Below are 14,849 nucleotides of genomic sequence, written 5' to 3'. Positions count from 1 at the left end.
GCTGCCTTCCTATTACAAGATATTACAAAGAAAAGCCTTACTGTTTGCTATCTCTAATGATATTATGAATTTCAGACAGCTAAGATACGTCCTTTTGCGGTAGCAGCAGTTCTCCGTAATATAAAGTTTACTAAAGATCGATATGACAGCTTCATTGAACTTCAGGAGAAATTACATCAGAATATTTGCAGGTTTGTGGTTGCATTTTCTTTCTTCCTTGCCTTTCCCTTTCCCTTTGTCTCCCTATCTCCTTTCCATCCTGATCCCTCTCCCTCTTCTCTCTTGCCACTTCTGCCTTCTTTCTCTCTCTCTCCTTCCTTTCTTCCTCTGCAGATTTTTTACAAATCATTTCTAAATTAATAGTATGTGACAGAATATGACAATTTCACTTTGCTTTACCAGATACCTTTTACTGCTTGTAAATGCCATATGCATGGAGAAACAGGAGGTATATTTTGAATACTGTATAGAGAAGAATTATCTAGTCCTAGAGACTTCCCTGCTTTTTGTTGTTGTTGTTTTGGTTCAGATCAGTCGTGGATTATGCTACTAAGTATAAACCGTGGTAATGAAGTATGATATATCATTTTTAAAATGGAAATAACATTTTGGCTTATTCTCACTTTTTGAGTGAGAGTAATTATAAATTGACAGAACTTGAGTTTAAGTGATTAAATTTTACTTATTCAGTCTTTACTATGCATAATTTCCTGCACAGCTCCTTTAGGGCAATAATCTTCACACCTCTATAATTTCTGAACTCTTAAAGGTCAGTGAAGGTAACAACGGGAATCCTTGAACAAATTTAAGTATTTCAAAATCCTAATGGAAACTGTATACTTACTGATGATGAGAAACCTCAGACTTTAGCCTAACATATTAAGCTTATTTGTGTTGGTTCTGAAATAGATCAGCATAAGTTACTGCATGTTGATCCAAAGGTATGATTGATAGTTATATATGTCTCAAATAAAAATAGAAAAAGAATTTTTATTTATTTTTTTGTGTGAGATCTGCTGCAGTTATTTGCTAATAATTGTAGTTTAGTAAACTGTAGAGCCTAGGAGGGGTTTATGTGTATGGGATGGGCTAGGGACAGGATAGAGGGAGAACCGTAGACATTTTCTGCTGTGGTGAAAAACATCTTTGTCCATGTGGTAGTAGCAACATTTTTTTCAGATTCCAAATAGCATTTATTCCCAGTCCTTGTATATAAAAGAGTTTATATGTCAGCTTGCTAATATGTCATTATTAAGCAAAACAATAACAATTTAAATATAATTTCAAAATTAAGAACAAAATACAAGATTTCTGACAAGTATAGGTATAACTTAAGTGGTTGAGCCAGATTATCTGCTCTGGCTCTATTATCTGTTTATTTTAAGAAGTTATTTTAATCTAAACAGACATTTTCTTACTTAATTTAACTTTAAGCTCTGTTTTATTTGGTATTTCTGGAAATCATGAGCTTTTTCTAAGGGGAAGAATTGAACACATCCTAATACTTTGGTGTGCCAGAGTTCTTTTCTGTCAGTAAATCCTAATTAACCTCTTTAATGAGCTTTGGAAGTTTACATATTTCAAGGAATATATCGATATTGTCTAAGTTATTTATTGACAAAGTTGTTCATAATGTTTCTTTATTATCCTTTTAATATCTATGGTATCTGTAGTGATGTCACCTCTTTCATTCCTCTGTCTTCTCTCTTTTTTTTCCTTTGATCAGTGTGGCTAGAAGTTTATCAGTTTTATTGATCTTTTTGTTTGTTTGTTTGTTTTGAGACAGGGTTTTTCTCTGTTGTCCAGGCTGGAGTCCAGTGGCATGATCATCTCATTGTAACTCCAGAACTCCTGTGCTCAAGTGATCCTCCTGCCTCAGCCTCCTAAGTAGCTGGGACTACAAGCATGAGTCACCACACCTGGCTAATTTTTTAATTTTTTTGTAGAGACAGGGGTCTTGCTTTATTGTCCAGGCTGGCCTTATAGGCTTTAAGTGATCCTCCTGTTTCAGCCTCCTAAAGTGCTGGGGTTACAGGCATGAACCACTCATTTTATTGATCTTTCAAAGAATGAACTTTTGGTTTCATTGATTCTTCTCTTATTTTTTCCTCTATTTTTATTGATTAAGCCTCTTTTTTAGGCTAATTAGTCCCTACTGCTGAGGCAAGACCCTTTGCCTACTATATCCATTGCTACATGAGCAGTGAAGTTTTAGTCTGTGTGAGCATGGAGCACTGTTTCTTCTAATTCCGTTGAGTAATTCTTTCCTGGCCTTGGGTAGTTTTCTCAGCTTCACGTTCTGATCAATACTGAGCTCACCAGTATTCCAGTGGGACCCTCTGCATATCTTCAGAGTTCTCTCTCTGTGTAGCTCTCTGGTTTTCTCTGGGACTCTGCCCACCTTGGCCTCCCCAAACTCTCAGCTATGTCTCTTGCTCTCAGGGAGTCTCCTGGGCTCCACTGGGCCTGCTTTCCTGCCCTATAGTCAGGGCTCACCTCACTTGTTTCCTGTGTCTCAGGGATTGCTGCCCTTTATTGCCTGCTGTTAGTTGCCATAAAAACTATTGCTCCATATATTTTGCTCTTCGGTTGTTTCAGGCAAGAGTAAATCTAGTGTGTTATTCTGTCTTGGCCTGAAGTGCCTAGTGAGTCTTTTACTTCAGTTATTTTACTTTTCATCTCTGCAATCCACTGCCTTTTAAAAAAAATAGTTCCTTCTTTTCTGCAGATATTTCCTCGTCTATTTATTATGTGTATGTTCTTCCATAATTCTTGAACATTTTTTAGTAGCAGCTTTAAAATCTATGTGGCAGTATCAGAATCTGGGGCATCTTAGCGTTAGTTTCTATGGACTAGTTTTGTCTGGAGTAAGAGTCATGTCTTCCATATTTCTTCTCATGTCCATTGCCTTTTGATGCATATAGAATATCATATTAGGGAAGAGTCTTGACTTTGCTATGTTTCTCTGAAGAGTGGTTTTTGTTCTTTCAGGCAAAGACTTGAATACTTAGCTAGATTCAGACTCAGCAGTGGTTCAGTTTTCTGCTCAGTTCTTTCAGCTTTCAGTTGCTGCTCTATTATAGCAAGACTTTGAAATTTTTACCATTATGTTAGATAAAACCTTGATTTCTGAATATTTTTAGTTTTTTCATATCTTACTATATTTGGAATGTTAATCTTTTTACTGTATATATGTTGTAAACCTTTTTTTGTGTTTTTTGACTTTTAGTTTCTTTTGGACATGTAAGGTTTTTAATTTGGGTATAGTTATCAGTCTTCCTGTATGACTTTTAGATTTTATGACCTACTTAAGAAGTGGTGTCCTGGAAGTTGACTCTACAGTTTTAAGCATATCGTTTTTTTTGTTTTTTTTTTTTTGAGACGGACTCTCGCACTCTCGCCCAGGCTGGAGTGCGCCAAGCTCTGCCTCCTGGGTTCATGCCATTCTCATGCCTCAGCCTCCCGGGTAGCTGGGACTACAGGCGCCCGCCAACCACATCTGGCTAATTTTTTGTATTTTTAGTAGAGACGGGGTTTCACCATGTTAGCCAGGATGGTCTTGATCACCTGACCTTGTGATCCACCTGCCTTGGCCTCCCAAAGTGCTGGGATTACAGGCGTGAGCCACCGCGTCCGGCCTAAGCATATTCTTCTATATTTTCTTATCTTTTTTTTTTTTTTTTTTTGAGACAGAGTTTCACCTTGTTGCCCAGGCTGGACTACAGTGGTGCAATCACAGCTCACTATATCCTTGACCTTCCTGGCTCAAGTGATCCTCCTACCTCAGCCTCCCAAGTAGCTGAGACCACAAGTGTGTGGCACCACAGCCAGCTAATTTTTACATTTTTTGTGGAGATGGGGTCTCACCATGTTGCCCAGGCTGGTCTTGAACTCTTGGGCTCAAGCAGTCTTGCTGCCTTGGCCTCCCAAAGTGTTGAGATTTCAGGCGTGAGCCACCTCACCTGGCCTCTATATTTTCTTTGAATAATTTTTATGGTGTCTTTTGTATGTGTGCCTGTGTGTTTGTCTTTTGCTTTTCAAAATGCTTAGGTCTTTGATTCATCTGGATTTATGTTTTTTTGTTGCTGATTTGAAGTTGAAATTTTGGTGATGTTTTGAGGTACTGTTTTAGGATTAAGGGACCAATGTTAATATCTAAGAAGACAGACTTTCTTACCTGTGCATTTGTCAATTATTAATTTACCTACATTTATCAAACCATGCATATTTTATCCTATGATAGTTCTGGGTTTATTATCTTCTGTAAGCATATGACTAATTGAGTAAAGTAACACTCCCTTATTGCCTGTTAGCAATTCTTTTTAACCCTATTTATTAAAGTTGTAGTTCACCAGTCCTGCAGTCCTAGAAGTTGACCAAAATTTAATATTAAGCATTTTAAACTAATTTAGTGTACATACATTTTAAACTAAAGAATGTTAAGAACACAAATTTTGACCAAGTTCCTCCTTTCAAATTGACTGTTAGAAAGCCAAACTTGTGTCCTTTCCTGGTAAGACTTAGGCCTTTAGATTCAATTCAGAATTAACATTTCGTGGCTCGGTTTTACATCCCTACTTCTATTTCTTTCTCTCCTATTTTGTAGCTTGCTGTAATTTCCTAAAATTACCTTAAATCCTTTGTGGATAAACTGTAGAACAAGTGAAATGAATACCTTTTGAACTTTCCTTATACATTAAAGTAAACTTGAACTGTAATTCAGAGCTGTTAAAATTAAAATTAAATTTTTTCCATGACTAAGGTAATGCAGCTATGTGATAAAATTTAGGAAAACATAGAAAAGCCAAAAAACCCACAATTTGGTAGTTCATTCTAATTTATTAAAACATGTTTACTTGAGTATATCAAGAAGAAATAGGTTAAAAGAGGTAAAGGAAATGCTAACTTTGAAGATATCCTAGAAACAATATTTGGGAAAACATAATGGCAAGGAATTTTCTTCAGCTCCTGAAATCATGTATTTCAGGTAGTTTTGTGATTTCTCAGTACTCTTAATGGTTGTGAGAATTTGTTCATTATATGCCACTAATGATGCCATGTAGTAGCAATATGCTGTTTCAGGGAAGTGTCTGAAATAATTTAAAAAAATATGTAGTCTGTATTTATGTTGGCTTTAGAATATTCAAATCTGTCTCATTCTCCTCCTTTCCTTTTCTCCCTCCTTCTCCCTCACCCTCTCAACAATTAGGAAAAGAGCACTGGTTGCCATTGGTACCCATGATTTGGACACTTTGTCGGGCCCATTTACTTATACTGCAAAGCGTCCTTCAGATATCAAATTCAAGCCTCTAAATAAGACCAAGGAGTATACAGCCTGTGAACTGATGAACATATACAAGGTAAATATTCTTTTTGATTATGCAGCAGCTTTGCAAAAATCATGAAATTCCATCAAAGTCAAGCCTTGCAACTAGGGAAATGTAATCAATACTTTTAAAAAATAGCAGTGTCTAGACTCCAACCTAGAGACAGTGATTCATCTGATCTAGAGTGGGACCTGAACATAGTTTTATTTTATTTATTATTAAATTTTTAACCTCTGATATGATTTCAGTGTACTGCTAGGATTGAGAACCACTGAAGTAGACCATACCACATTGTAATCTTCAATTGAAACTCATGCAAGTATAAAGAACAGTAAAACTTAGCTAGTGTTTTTTGTGGGAAATACTGTTACAGGCTGTCTATCTCCCATTATTTAAAAGTCCAGCAGCGAAAATGAATTCAGTAGTCACTTTGGATTGTATTTAATAAGTAGAAAAAATAGGTGTCGTTTAGAAAAAGCAGGGTCATCCTTGCCCTGATTTGCAAGTGACTTCTTCGTATTTATCTAAATAGTTTTGTCATGGTTTATGTTTCCTTTGAAATGATTCAGGCATACCAGTGCAAATCTGTTTTCACTCTTGAGAAATGATTCAATTGTGTTCATTGAATACTGGAATATTAATTTATATTAGAAAATCTTATAAATTTAGAGCTTTCTTTAATTTGGGTCTGTTTTAATGTTTTTCTAACTTTTCCCCTCCTTTTTTTTTTTTTTTTTTGAGACGGAGTTTCGCTCTTGTTGCCCAGGCTGGAGTGCAATGGCACAATCTCAGCTCACCGCAACCTCTGCCTCCCAGGTTCAAGTGATCCTCCTGCCTCAGCCTCCCGAGTAGCTGGGATTACAGGCATGTGCCACCACGCCTGGCTAATTTTGTATTTTTAGTTGAGATGGGGTTTCTCCATGTTGGTCAGGCTGGTCTCGAACTCTCAACCTCAGGTGATCCACCGGCCTCGGCCTCCCAAAGTGCTGGGATTACAGGCATGAACCACCACACCTGGCGTTCTCTTCTTTTTTAATATTAGGTCAGTATGTGAACTATAGTGATAGAAATAAAAAAAAAAACTAATTTTATTTGACTTAATTTGTTTTCAGACTGACAGTCACCTGAAACATTATTTACATATCATTGAAAACAAACCCCTGTATCCAGTTATCTATGATAGCAATGGTGTCGTCCTTTCAATGCCTCCCATCATCAATGGTGAGTTATTTTATAAGCATCACAGATCTTTGCTGTTTCCTTTTAATCTTCAGCATTTCTGTAGAATTCTCAATAGACTTGGCTGAATCAAATTCAAATAACTCATAATCTGAGTATCTCAGGTCTTTTGTAGATTCTAATCATTCTTTTCATTCATTTATTCAACAACATTTTATTGGTGATTCTTATGTAACTTATGCTCATACATTTATAAATATTTTCTGATGCTAGGTTTTGGGTTCTATTATGTTTCTTCAAAGGTTATTGATGTTTTGGTTTTAGCAGGTAATTCACTTGGTTAAACTCAAAGTCAAACTCTGTCATGTCTGTAGTTTTTTTTCTTTTGTTTTTTTTTGTTGTTGTTTTGTTTTGTTTTGTTTTTGAGACAGGCTCTTGCTCTGTCACCCAGGCTGGAGTGCAGTGCTGCAGTCATGGCTTACTGCAAACCTTAAACTCCTGGGCTCAAGCGATTCTCCCACCTTGGCCTCCCAAAGCCCTGGGATTATAGATGTGAGCTGCCATGCCTGGCCTTGCCTAGTTATATAGTTAAACAAAAACTTTTAATTTAAATTTTGCCCTCTTAATTCCTTTCTGAAGGCTATTTTTATGAGGCAGTTTGAATGTATTTACAAAACTTAATGATGTCTGAGACATAGATGTTTGCATTTCTGGAGGTAAGAAGGAGGCTTAGCTGATTTGCTATGAGAAGGAGAAGCTTCTTCTCAAGATCTTGGACCCTAGTAGTTACAGTGGTTAAGAACATGGGCCCCAGAGGTAACCAGTTCTAGACCCAAATCCTAGCCTTGCTGCTCATGATCATGGTCAAATAGTTTAATCTCTCTGAATTTAGTTTCTTGCCAGCAATTACATCATGGGATTGTGGTAAAGATTAGAGGAGACAACCTATGTTAAGTGCTTGGCATAGCACCTGACACATTGTATGCATTCAGTAAAGGCCTGTTAATTATTTTATTTTTATTCTTCCACTTGCAGTAGGAGCTTTAAATATAAGTTGTTTATCCCTTTGCTCTTAAGATGTTAGGTTTTTTTTTTTTTGATTTTTTTTTTTTTGAGACAGAGATTTGCTTTTGTTGCCCAGGCTGGAGTGCAATGGCACACTCTCGTGCCATTGCACCATGTCGTGCCATTGCACCATGTTGTGCCATTGCACCATCTCGGCTCACCACAACCTGCACCTCCCGGGTTCAAGCGATTCTCCTGCCTGAGCCTCCCAAGTAAGTGGGATTACAGGCATGCGCCACCACGCCTGGCTAATTTTGTATTTTTAGTAGAGAAGGGGTTTCTCCGTGTTAGTTAGGCTGGTCTTGAACTCCTGACCTCAGGTGATCCGCCCACTTTGGCCTCCCAGAGTGCTGGTGGGTGTGAGCCACCATCCCTGGCCAAGGTGTTAGTTTTTAATTTAAAATGTAAATTTAATTTAAAATGTTAGTTTTACATTTAAAATGTAGTTTCTGTTTTGTTGAGCTTAATAGTGCACTTCTATTTCTGAAATTAGTTATTTTGATGTTATTGTTTTGTGTTCATTGCAGGGGATCATTCCAAAATAACAGTAAATACTAGAAATATTTTTATTGAATGCACGGGAACTGACTTTACTAAGGTAAATAAAACTTTTACTCAATTTTTGTATGATCAGCTGGGATAGATTTTATTTCCGGACCAAGACTAAGTGGCTAAAATTTAAAATATGTGCATTTTGTAGGTGGGAACATATTTTAGAAATTTAGACAATTAAAAAGATAGAGATATTCTACACTTTGGTTATGGTGCTTTCATTAATTCGACAAATGTTTAGTGAGCACCAAATGTCTTTCCAGTGCCAAGAATTTAATAATGAGTTACATGTTTCTTCACTTCAAAGAACTCCTAGGGGGAGAGTTAGTCATATACATAACTATAAAACACAAAATGGAATGAGTACTATAGCGAAATCCATATAAATTGTTTATCTAGTTGACTTAATTTATATGTGGAGTAATTTGGTACCTTTGTGTACTTGGTAAAATCTTAAAAAAAAAAAGAACTGGCGATGAAGAAACTTTATTTAGTAAATTGATAGATGGTTGGTTTATGCACACAAAATTATCTAGAATATAATTCTTCACCCACTTTGAGTCAGTTCATCTATTGGAATGGATTGCTATGAAAGCTTATTCTATGACATATGACTTCTTTACATATGTTAAATGAGGTGGCAGTTAAAAATTTAAAAAAGGTAACCTCAAATGGCAGGAGAAGGCTGGAGTATAGAAATAGGGCAAATAAATGGTATTCATGTACATCTTATAGGATTAGAGACCATTGTAAGGTATTTCCTTTATAACTTTTAGGTACTCCTTGCCTTCAGAAATATTGTCAGGGTAGTACAGCTTTTAATATTAATTTTTTAAAAAATTTAATTCGTGCATTTACAGACCTTGAATGTCTTTCCTGAAGCCTGTATATATAGGAGTGAAATATTTATATAAGAGTAAAGCATATATTCCAATAAGGTCACGGTATTTTTTTTCTAAGAATTTTTTTTGAAATAGAAAAATTATTTAACAAATCTATATGGTGTTTACTACATGCCAATTATTTAATCTTTGTAAGTACCAGACAAGATAGGAATTTTCATTATCTCCTTAACAGGTAAGAAAAGTGGTTTGCCTAGTGTCATACTGTTAATAAGTGCTTGAGCCAGGATTCAAGCAGTCTGGCTTCAGAGACTTAGGAGATTGTTAAGATTTATTCCAGTAATTAGCCATTTGTCTCTGTTGAAGCCCAGTGAACCTGAGGTTGGGGGTGGGGGAACGAAACGATTTGTCTCAGTCATGGATTATAACTGTCAGAGAACTGCGTAAATGCAGAACACCTGAAGATAAGGCTAGACCTACTCATGTTTTTATTCCACTTCCTTTCTTAAAATGTATACGTAAAGGTCCATTAGATGTGAGGACACAATTATATTAAATATTAATTCATTTCCATCTGAGTGAAGAGAATATATTTATAGATTACTATATTTGTTTTTCTTTTCTTTGCAGGCAAAAATAGTTCTTGATATTATTGTCACCATGTTCAGTGAATATTGTGAGAATCAATTTACGTAAGTTCATCCAGCACCTTTATTGATGGCCCATTGTTCTGAAGGCAAGGCTTTGTGCTAAATGTAAAGATAGGCCAGGTGCGGTGGCTCACACCTATAATCCCAGCACTTTGGGAGGCTGAGGCGGGAGGATTGCTTGAGCCCAGGAATTCAAGACCAGCCTGGGCAACACAAGAAGACGCCATATCTACAAAAAATTAAAAAATTACTTGGGTTTGGTGGCCTGCGCCTGTAGTCCTAGCTATTGGGGAGACTGAGGCAGGAGGATTGCTTGAGTCTGGGAGGTCGAGGCTGCTGTGAGCTATGTTTGTGCCACTGCACTTGAGACGGTCACAGAATGAGACACTGTCTTTAAAAAAATGAATGAATAAACAAATATAAAGATTAAAAATGTGGTTCCTATAACTAGAACATATAATCTGTTCAGGGAGATAAGACATACGCATAAATATTGGATAAAGTCACAAGCATTAAGTACTTTAAAAAGTTTTGGTGATATTCCGGCTGTTTGTAAGGGCAAGTTACTGCCAGCTGATACAATCTGAGAAGGCTTCATGGAGGCAATGAAATTTAAGCTGTGTTTGGGGATCATTGGATTTGAGAATATATAGATGGAGGAACAGCAAAAGAGCAGCTAAACAGAGGTAGAGAAGCATATATAAGAGCAAAGCATGTATCCCATGTCGGTAAGATTACTGTATTTTTTCCAAAGCATATTTTTAGTTTAAAAAACTATTTAACACATCTATGTGGTCCTTAGTACTAGCATCATAGTTTATTCTAGAATATTAATATAATTGAAAATAAATATATAACTGTAGAAAGCATGATTGAAATTATATGGGCAGTATCAGTTTTTTTTCAACTGATTTTCATTTCAGTGATTCTTTCAGTTTTATTATGTAACACACTGCCCTGGTAAAGCCTAGAATGTGTGTGTCAGTATTGGCAAGGAGTCCCTGTCGGATGCATGCTTTGCAGTACTGGAAAATAAACCTTTCAAGTAGGTGGTGCCTGAAAAAGGACATCGGAGCCCTAGGAGATGAAACAGTAGAGTATTATTGTTTATAGCAAGATCAATCCAAACAGTGTTGGAATGCGATAGATGGAGTATGTTGAGGCTGTAGTTGTAGCCCAAATGAAAGATTTGATAACCATACTCATGTCTGTAATTTATGGCACATTTTTTTCTTAAGTATTTTATTTCTGGCTTTTGTTTTCAGGGTCGAAGCTGCTGAAGTGGTTTTTCCTAATGGAAAATCACATACCTTTCCAGTAAGTGCTTAAGAAATGACTTCATGATTATGACAACAATGCTAATAATAATGGCTATAGAGCACTCATGTTCTGTCTGTCTATCCATCCCCTACCTACCCACCCGTGGGTCAGGCGCTATACTATGTGCATTACATGGATTTAGTCTTCACCATAATCCTGTGAGGGTAGGTGCTCTTATTAAGCTTTTTCCAGATGGAGTCCCTGAGACCTTGAGATGTTAAATACCTTGCTTATTATTTTTAAGTGGTAGAGCTAGGATCTAAATTCAGACAGTTTGACAGCAGCTGTAAACACAACATTATACAACAACATTGTGTGGTCATAATTCCTATGATTTATTCTATTAACTAGTTAACTGAGTAGTTTTTTAAAAAATGTTTTTATTCTTTAATTGGCACATAATAATTGTACATATTTATGGGGTACAGTGTGATGTTTCTATACATGTATATAATATGTAATGATCAAATCATGGTAGTTGGCATATCCATCATATCAGACATTTATTATTTTGTTGTGTTGGGAACATTCGTAGTCTGCTCCTCTATATTTTAAAATATACAATAAATTGTCGTTAATTATTTTGTAGCATCCTACAGTGCTGTAGAACAATAGAACTTATTAAATAAGTAATTTATAGTCTCACTCCTTTTAAGATTACTCAGCCCTCCGAACATAGTCTGTTCACGCTTGAATTAACAGTTGCTGAAGGCATCACTGTAACTAATAAATAATTGCAAATGTATTATTAAGACTAATTTAGTAGTAACCACATAGTTATTTTCAAGCGTAAGATCTTGGTAAAAAATCTAAACCAGTATTATTCTTGGGTGGTTTTGTCCCCAAGGGACTTGACATAAAGATGACTGTTCTAAAACATAACAGTATCACAGTCACTTCATGGTTCTCATTCAGTGAGAGCATTCTTTGATGAGCTTTTTCTTCCCCTTTGAATCTTTCACTATTCCCTTGCCATTTATGAAGTAAATCACAGCCTGAAATAGTTTCTGCTATTTAAATAGCTTTTACAGTAGATGAAACCTGCTAAGATCAAAACCTCCCTATTCCGGAAGACATTAACATTTAGCATCATATTTTATTCTAGAGTGTTAATTATACTTCAAAAGAAACATAACTGTATGAAGCATAACTGAAATTATATAGGCAATATTAGTTTTTAAAAGTTGATTTGGATTTAAGTATCTATTGTCAGTTAGCTTTTGTTATTTAACAAACTACCCCCAAGACTTAGTGGCTTAAAACAACAACCATTTATTTATCTCATGATTCTTTTGGTCAATAGGGTGGTTTTCCTGGTCTGAGCAAGTTTGGCTAATCTCTGCTGGGCTTACCCATATGTAGTCTGTTGACTGGTTGGCTAGCAACTGGATGATCTGGGATGGCCTCACTCATGTCTGCTTCTTGGCAGTGGGGTCAACAACTCACATGTCCCTCATCATATAGCAGGCTAGCTTGGGCTTTTTGACTTGGGGTTGGTTGCATGGTTCCTAGCAGCAAGAGAGCATGCCCAGTGCCCAGGCATTTTTCAAACATTATTCTGTTGGCCAAAGCCAGTCATTTGGCTAGATTTGACAGGTGGAGAAATAGATGTCATCTCCTGATTGGAAGATTGGCAGTGTCACATTGCAAGGCCATGGATACAGAGAGGGGAGAAATTTGTGGCCATTTTTGCAGTTTATGACAGTAGCAATTGGGATTAGCTGGACATAGCTTTTTAGATGGTTTTAAAATAATGCCAGAGAAAAGTTTCTTTTTCTTCTTCTTCTTCTTTTTTCTTTTTTGAGATGGAGTCTCCCTCTGTCGCCAAGGCTGGAGTGCAGTGGCGCGATCTCGGCTCACTGCAAGCTCTGCCTCCTGGGTTCATGCCATTCTCCTGCGTTAGCCTCCCGAGTAGCTGGGACTACAGGTGCCCGTCACCACTCCCGGCTAATTTTTTTTTGTATTTTTAGTAGAGATGGAGTTTCACCATGTTAGAGAAGATGGTCTTGATCTCCTGACCTTGTGATCCACCCGCTTTGGCCTCCCAAAGTGCTGGGATTACAGGTGTGAGCCACCGCGTCCAGCCTCTTTTCAATATGATGATTTGTCAAGTGTTAATAAAAGTGATTATATATTTTTGGGAAGAAAAGGAGAAATATATTTTAATATTTGGTTCACTCTTCTCCTCATATGGATAATCCCTTAAAATCATTTATTTGTAATATAGAGACCTTTTGTAAATTTGAAATGGTGGGCTTTCTGAAAAGGAGTACTGCATGAGTGTTTTGGCATTTGTTCATTTATTTCCTCCTAAACTTAAATTAGAACAGCTTTTCTTAGGGAAGGATCCTCTGGGGGAAACTGATTCTTTCTCACATGAAATAGCATATTTTCTCAAACTCTGAAAATTTTTTTTCTTGTGTTTTGTTATTTCATAGAAAAAAACAAAGTTTTAAAATAAGAGAACTAGGGGAGATAAGTTGTCAGTAGTCAGACTAATGGTTAATGTTGTGTACTTTGGAATTAGGTTGTCCTAATTTATTAATTCATTAATTTGTTCATTAGTTACTTCTTTTTTTTTTTTTTTTTTTTTTTTTTTGAGATGGAGTCTCACTCTGTTACCCAAGCTGGAGTGCAGTAGCATCAGCTCACTGCAACCTCCACCTCCTGGGTTCAAGCGATTCTCCTGCCTCAGCCTCCCGAGTAGCTGGGATTACAGGCTTGTGCCACCATGCCCAGCCAACTTTTTTGTATTTTTAGTAGAGATGGGGTTTCACTACATTGGCCAGGCTGGTCTCGAACTCCTGACCTCAGGTGATCCACCCACCTCGGCCTCCCAAAGTGTTGGGATTACAGGCGTGAGCCACCACGCCCAGCCATTTGTTACTTCTTGTATGCATGCATTCACTTATTAAATACATATACCAAATGCTTATTATCTGATAATCATTTTCTAAGCACTGGGCATATAGCAGCACTTGGACTTGGCAGTTTACTATTCTGACCTGGAACTAGTTATTCAGCTAAAATTCAAATTCCTTACCTGTCAAATGAGAATACTAATAGCATCTGTTGTGAGGATTAAGTAAGATTATCTTTAAAATGCATCTCGTACTGTTCAGCTCATAATAACTAGGTCATAGTAACTATTGAGAAAAGTTATTATTACTTTGCAATCTTCACCTTGTGCCTCCCAAACCCTGCAGTGCATTCTCATCACCTGGGGATCTTGAAAACGTGCAGATTGGGCTTCAGTAGCTCTGGTGTCACTGCCACTAGCTATCAAGACCTGCAGTCAGCCTTTCTCACGAGCACTCAGGTGATGCTAGTGCTTCTGCTCTGAGGACTGCATTTTGAGTAGCAAGGTTCCAGACCATTGCCTTACTTGAATCAAAACAGGTTTTAAAATCTATGGCCTTTTTGCTAGTGGCATGTTATACTTCTGAGAGTGAATGAGTGATAAGAAATATTCATAAGGACATTTCCAAAGGTGTTGAAAAGCTGGGATTTATGTGTGTGTGTTCTCACCTCACTAATACGGTGGAGATATGTACTGTTTGAAGGAGACTGAGTACCAAATTCATCATTGCATTTCTCCACCTGGAAATGGTAAGAAAGGAATATCTTCATCATGCTCTTAGACTTAGTATGATGGACACTGTGACATTGGAATTACTCTTTCTTGGTCATATCCATCTGCTTGCATAGGACGAGACTGAAAATCTTTAGCAGGATTTATAAACGTCTTTGGAATGATGTAGCACAACAGTGTTTTACTGTGGGGAATGGGGATTGACTATCTGAAAGGGAAAATTGTTTGGCATTTTATATTATTTCCAGGCAGTGCAAACTGTCTAGCAAGTAGAATGTTCATATATGAATCTAATGTAGCAAATTTATCCCTCATAATACTG

The 14,849-nt window shown here is 36.8% G+C and overlaps 1 protein-coding gene across 3 annotated transcripts in view; it reads left to right on the top strand.

Annotated features, from left to right (window-relative positions):
* FARSB (phenylalanyl-tRNA synthetase subunit beta) overlaps positions 1-14,849 on the top strand; it is an 84,125-nt gene that overhangs the window by 16,334 nt on the left and 52,942 nt on the right. For all 3 annotated transcript variants that reach the window (XM_063790268.1, XM_063790269.1, NM_001246538.1), the window contains 6 exons: positions 76-191; positions 5,210-5,360; positions 6,440-6,548; positions 8,099-8,169; positions 9,596-9,657; positions 10,881-10,932. In XM_063790268.1, coding sequence (XP_063646338.1) covers positions 76-191; positions 5,210-5,360; positions 6,440-6,548; positions 8,099-8,169; positions 9,596-9,657; positions 10,881-10,932 — 561 coding nt within the window. The remainder of the gene's footprint in view (positions 1-75; positions 192-5,209; positions 5,361-6,439; positions 6,549-8,098; positions 8,170-9,595; positions 9,658-10,880; positions 10,933-14,849) is intronic.

Source organism: Pan troglodytes, chromosome 13 (assembly GCF_028858775.2).
Source record: "Pan troglodytes isolate AG18354 chromosome 13, NHGRI_mPanTro3-v2.0_pri, whole genome shotgun sequence".
NCBI classification, from domain to species: Eukaryota; Metazoa; Chordata; class Mammalia; order Primates; family Hominidae; genus Pan; species Pan troglodytes.
The sequence above is the reverse complement of the archived record's forward strand: the minus strand, read 5'-3'. Positions and strand labels throughout refer to the sequence as shown.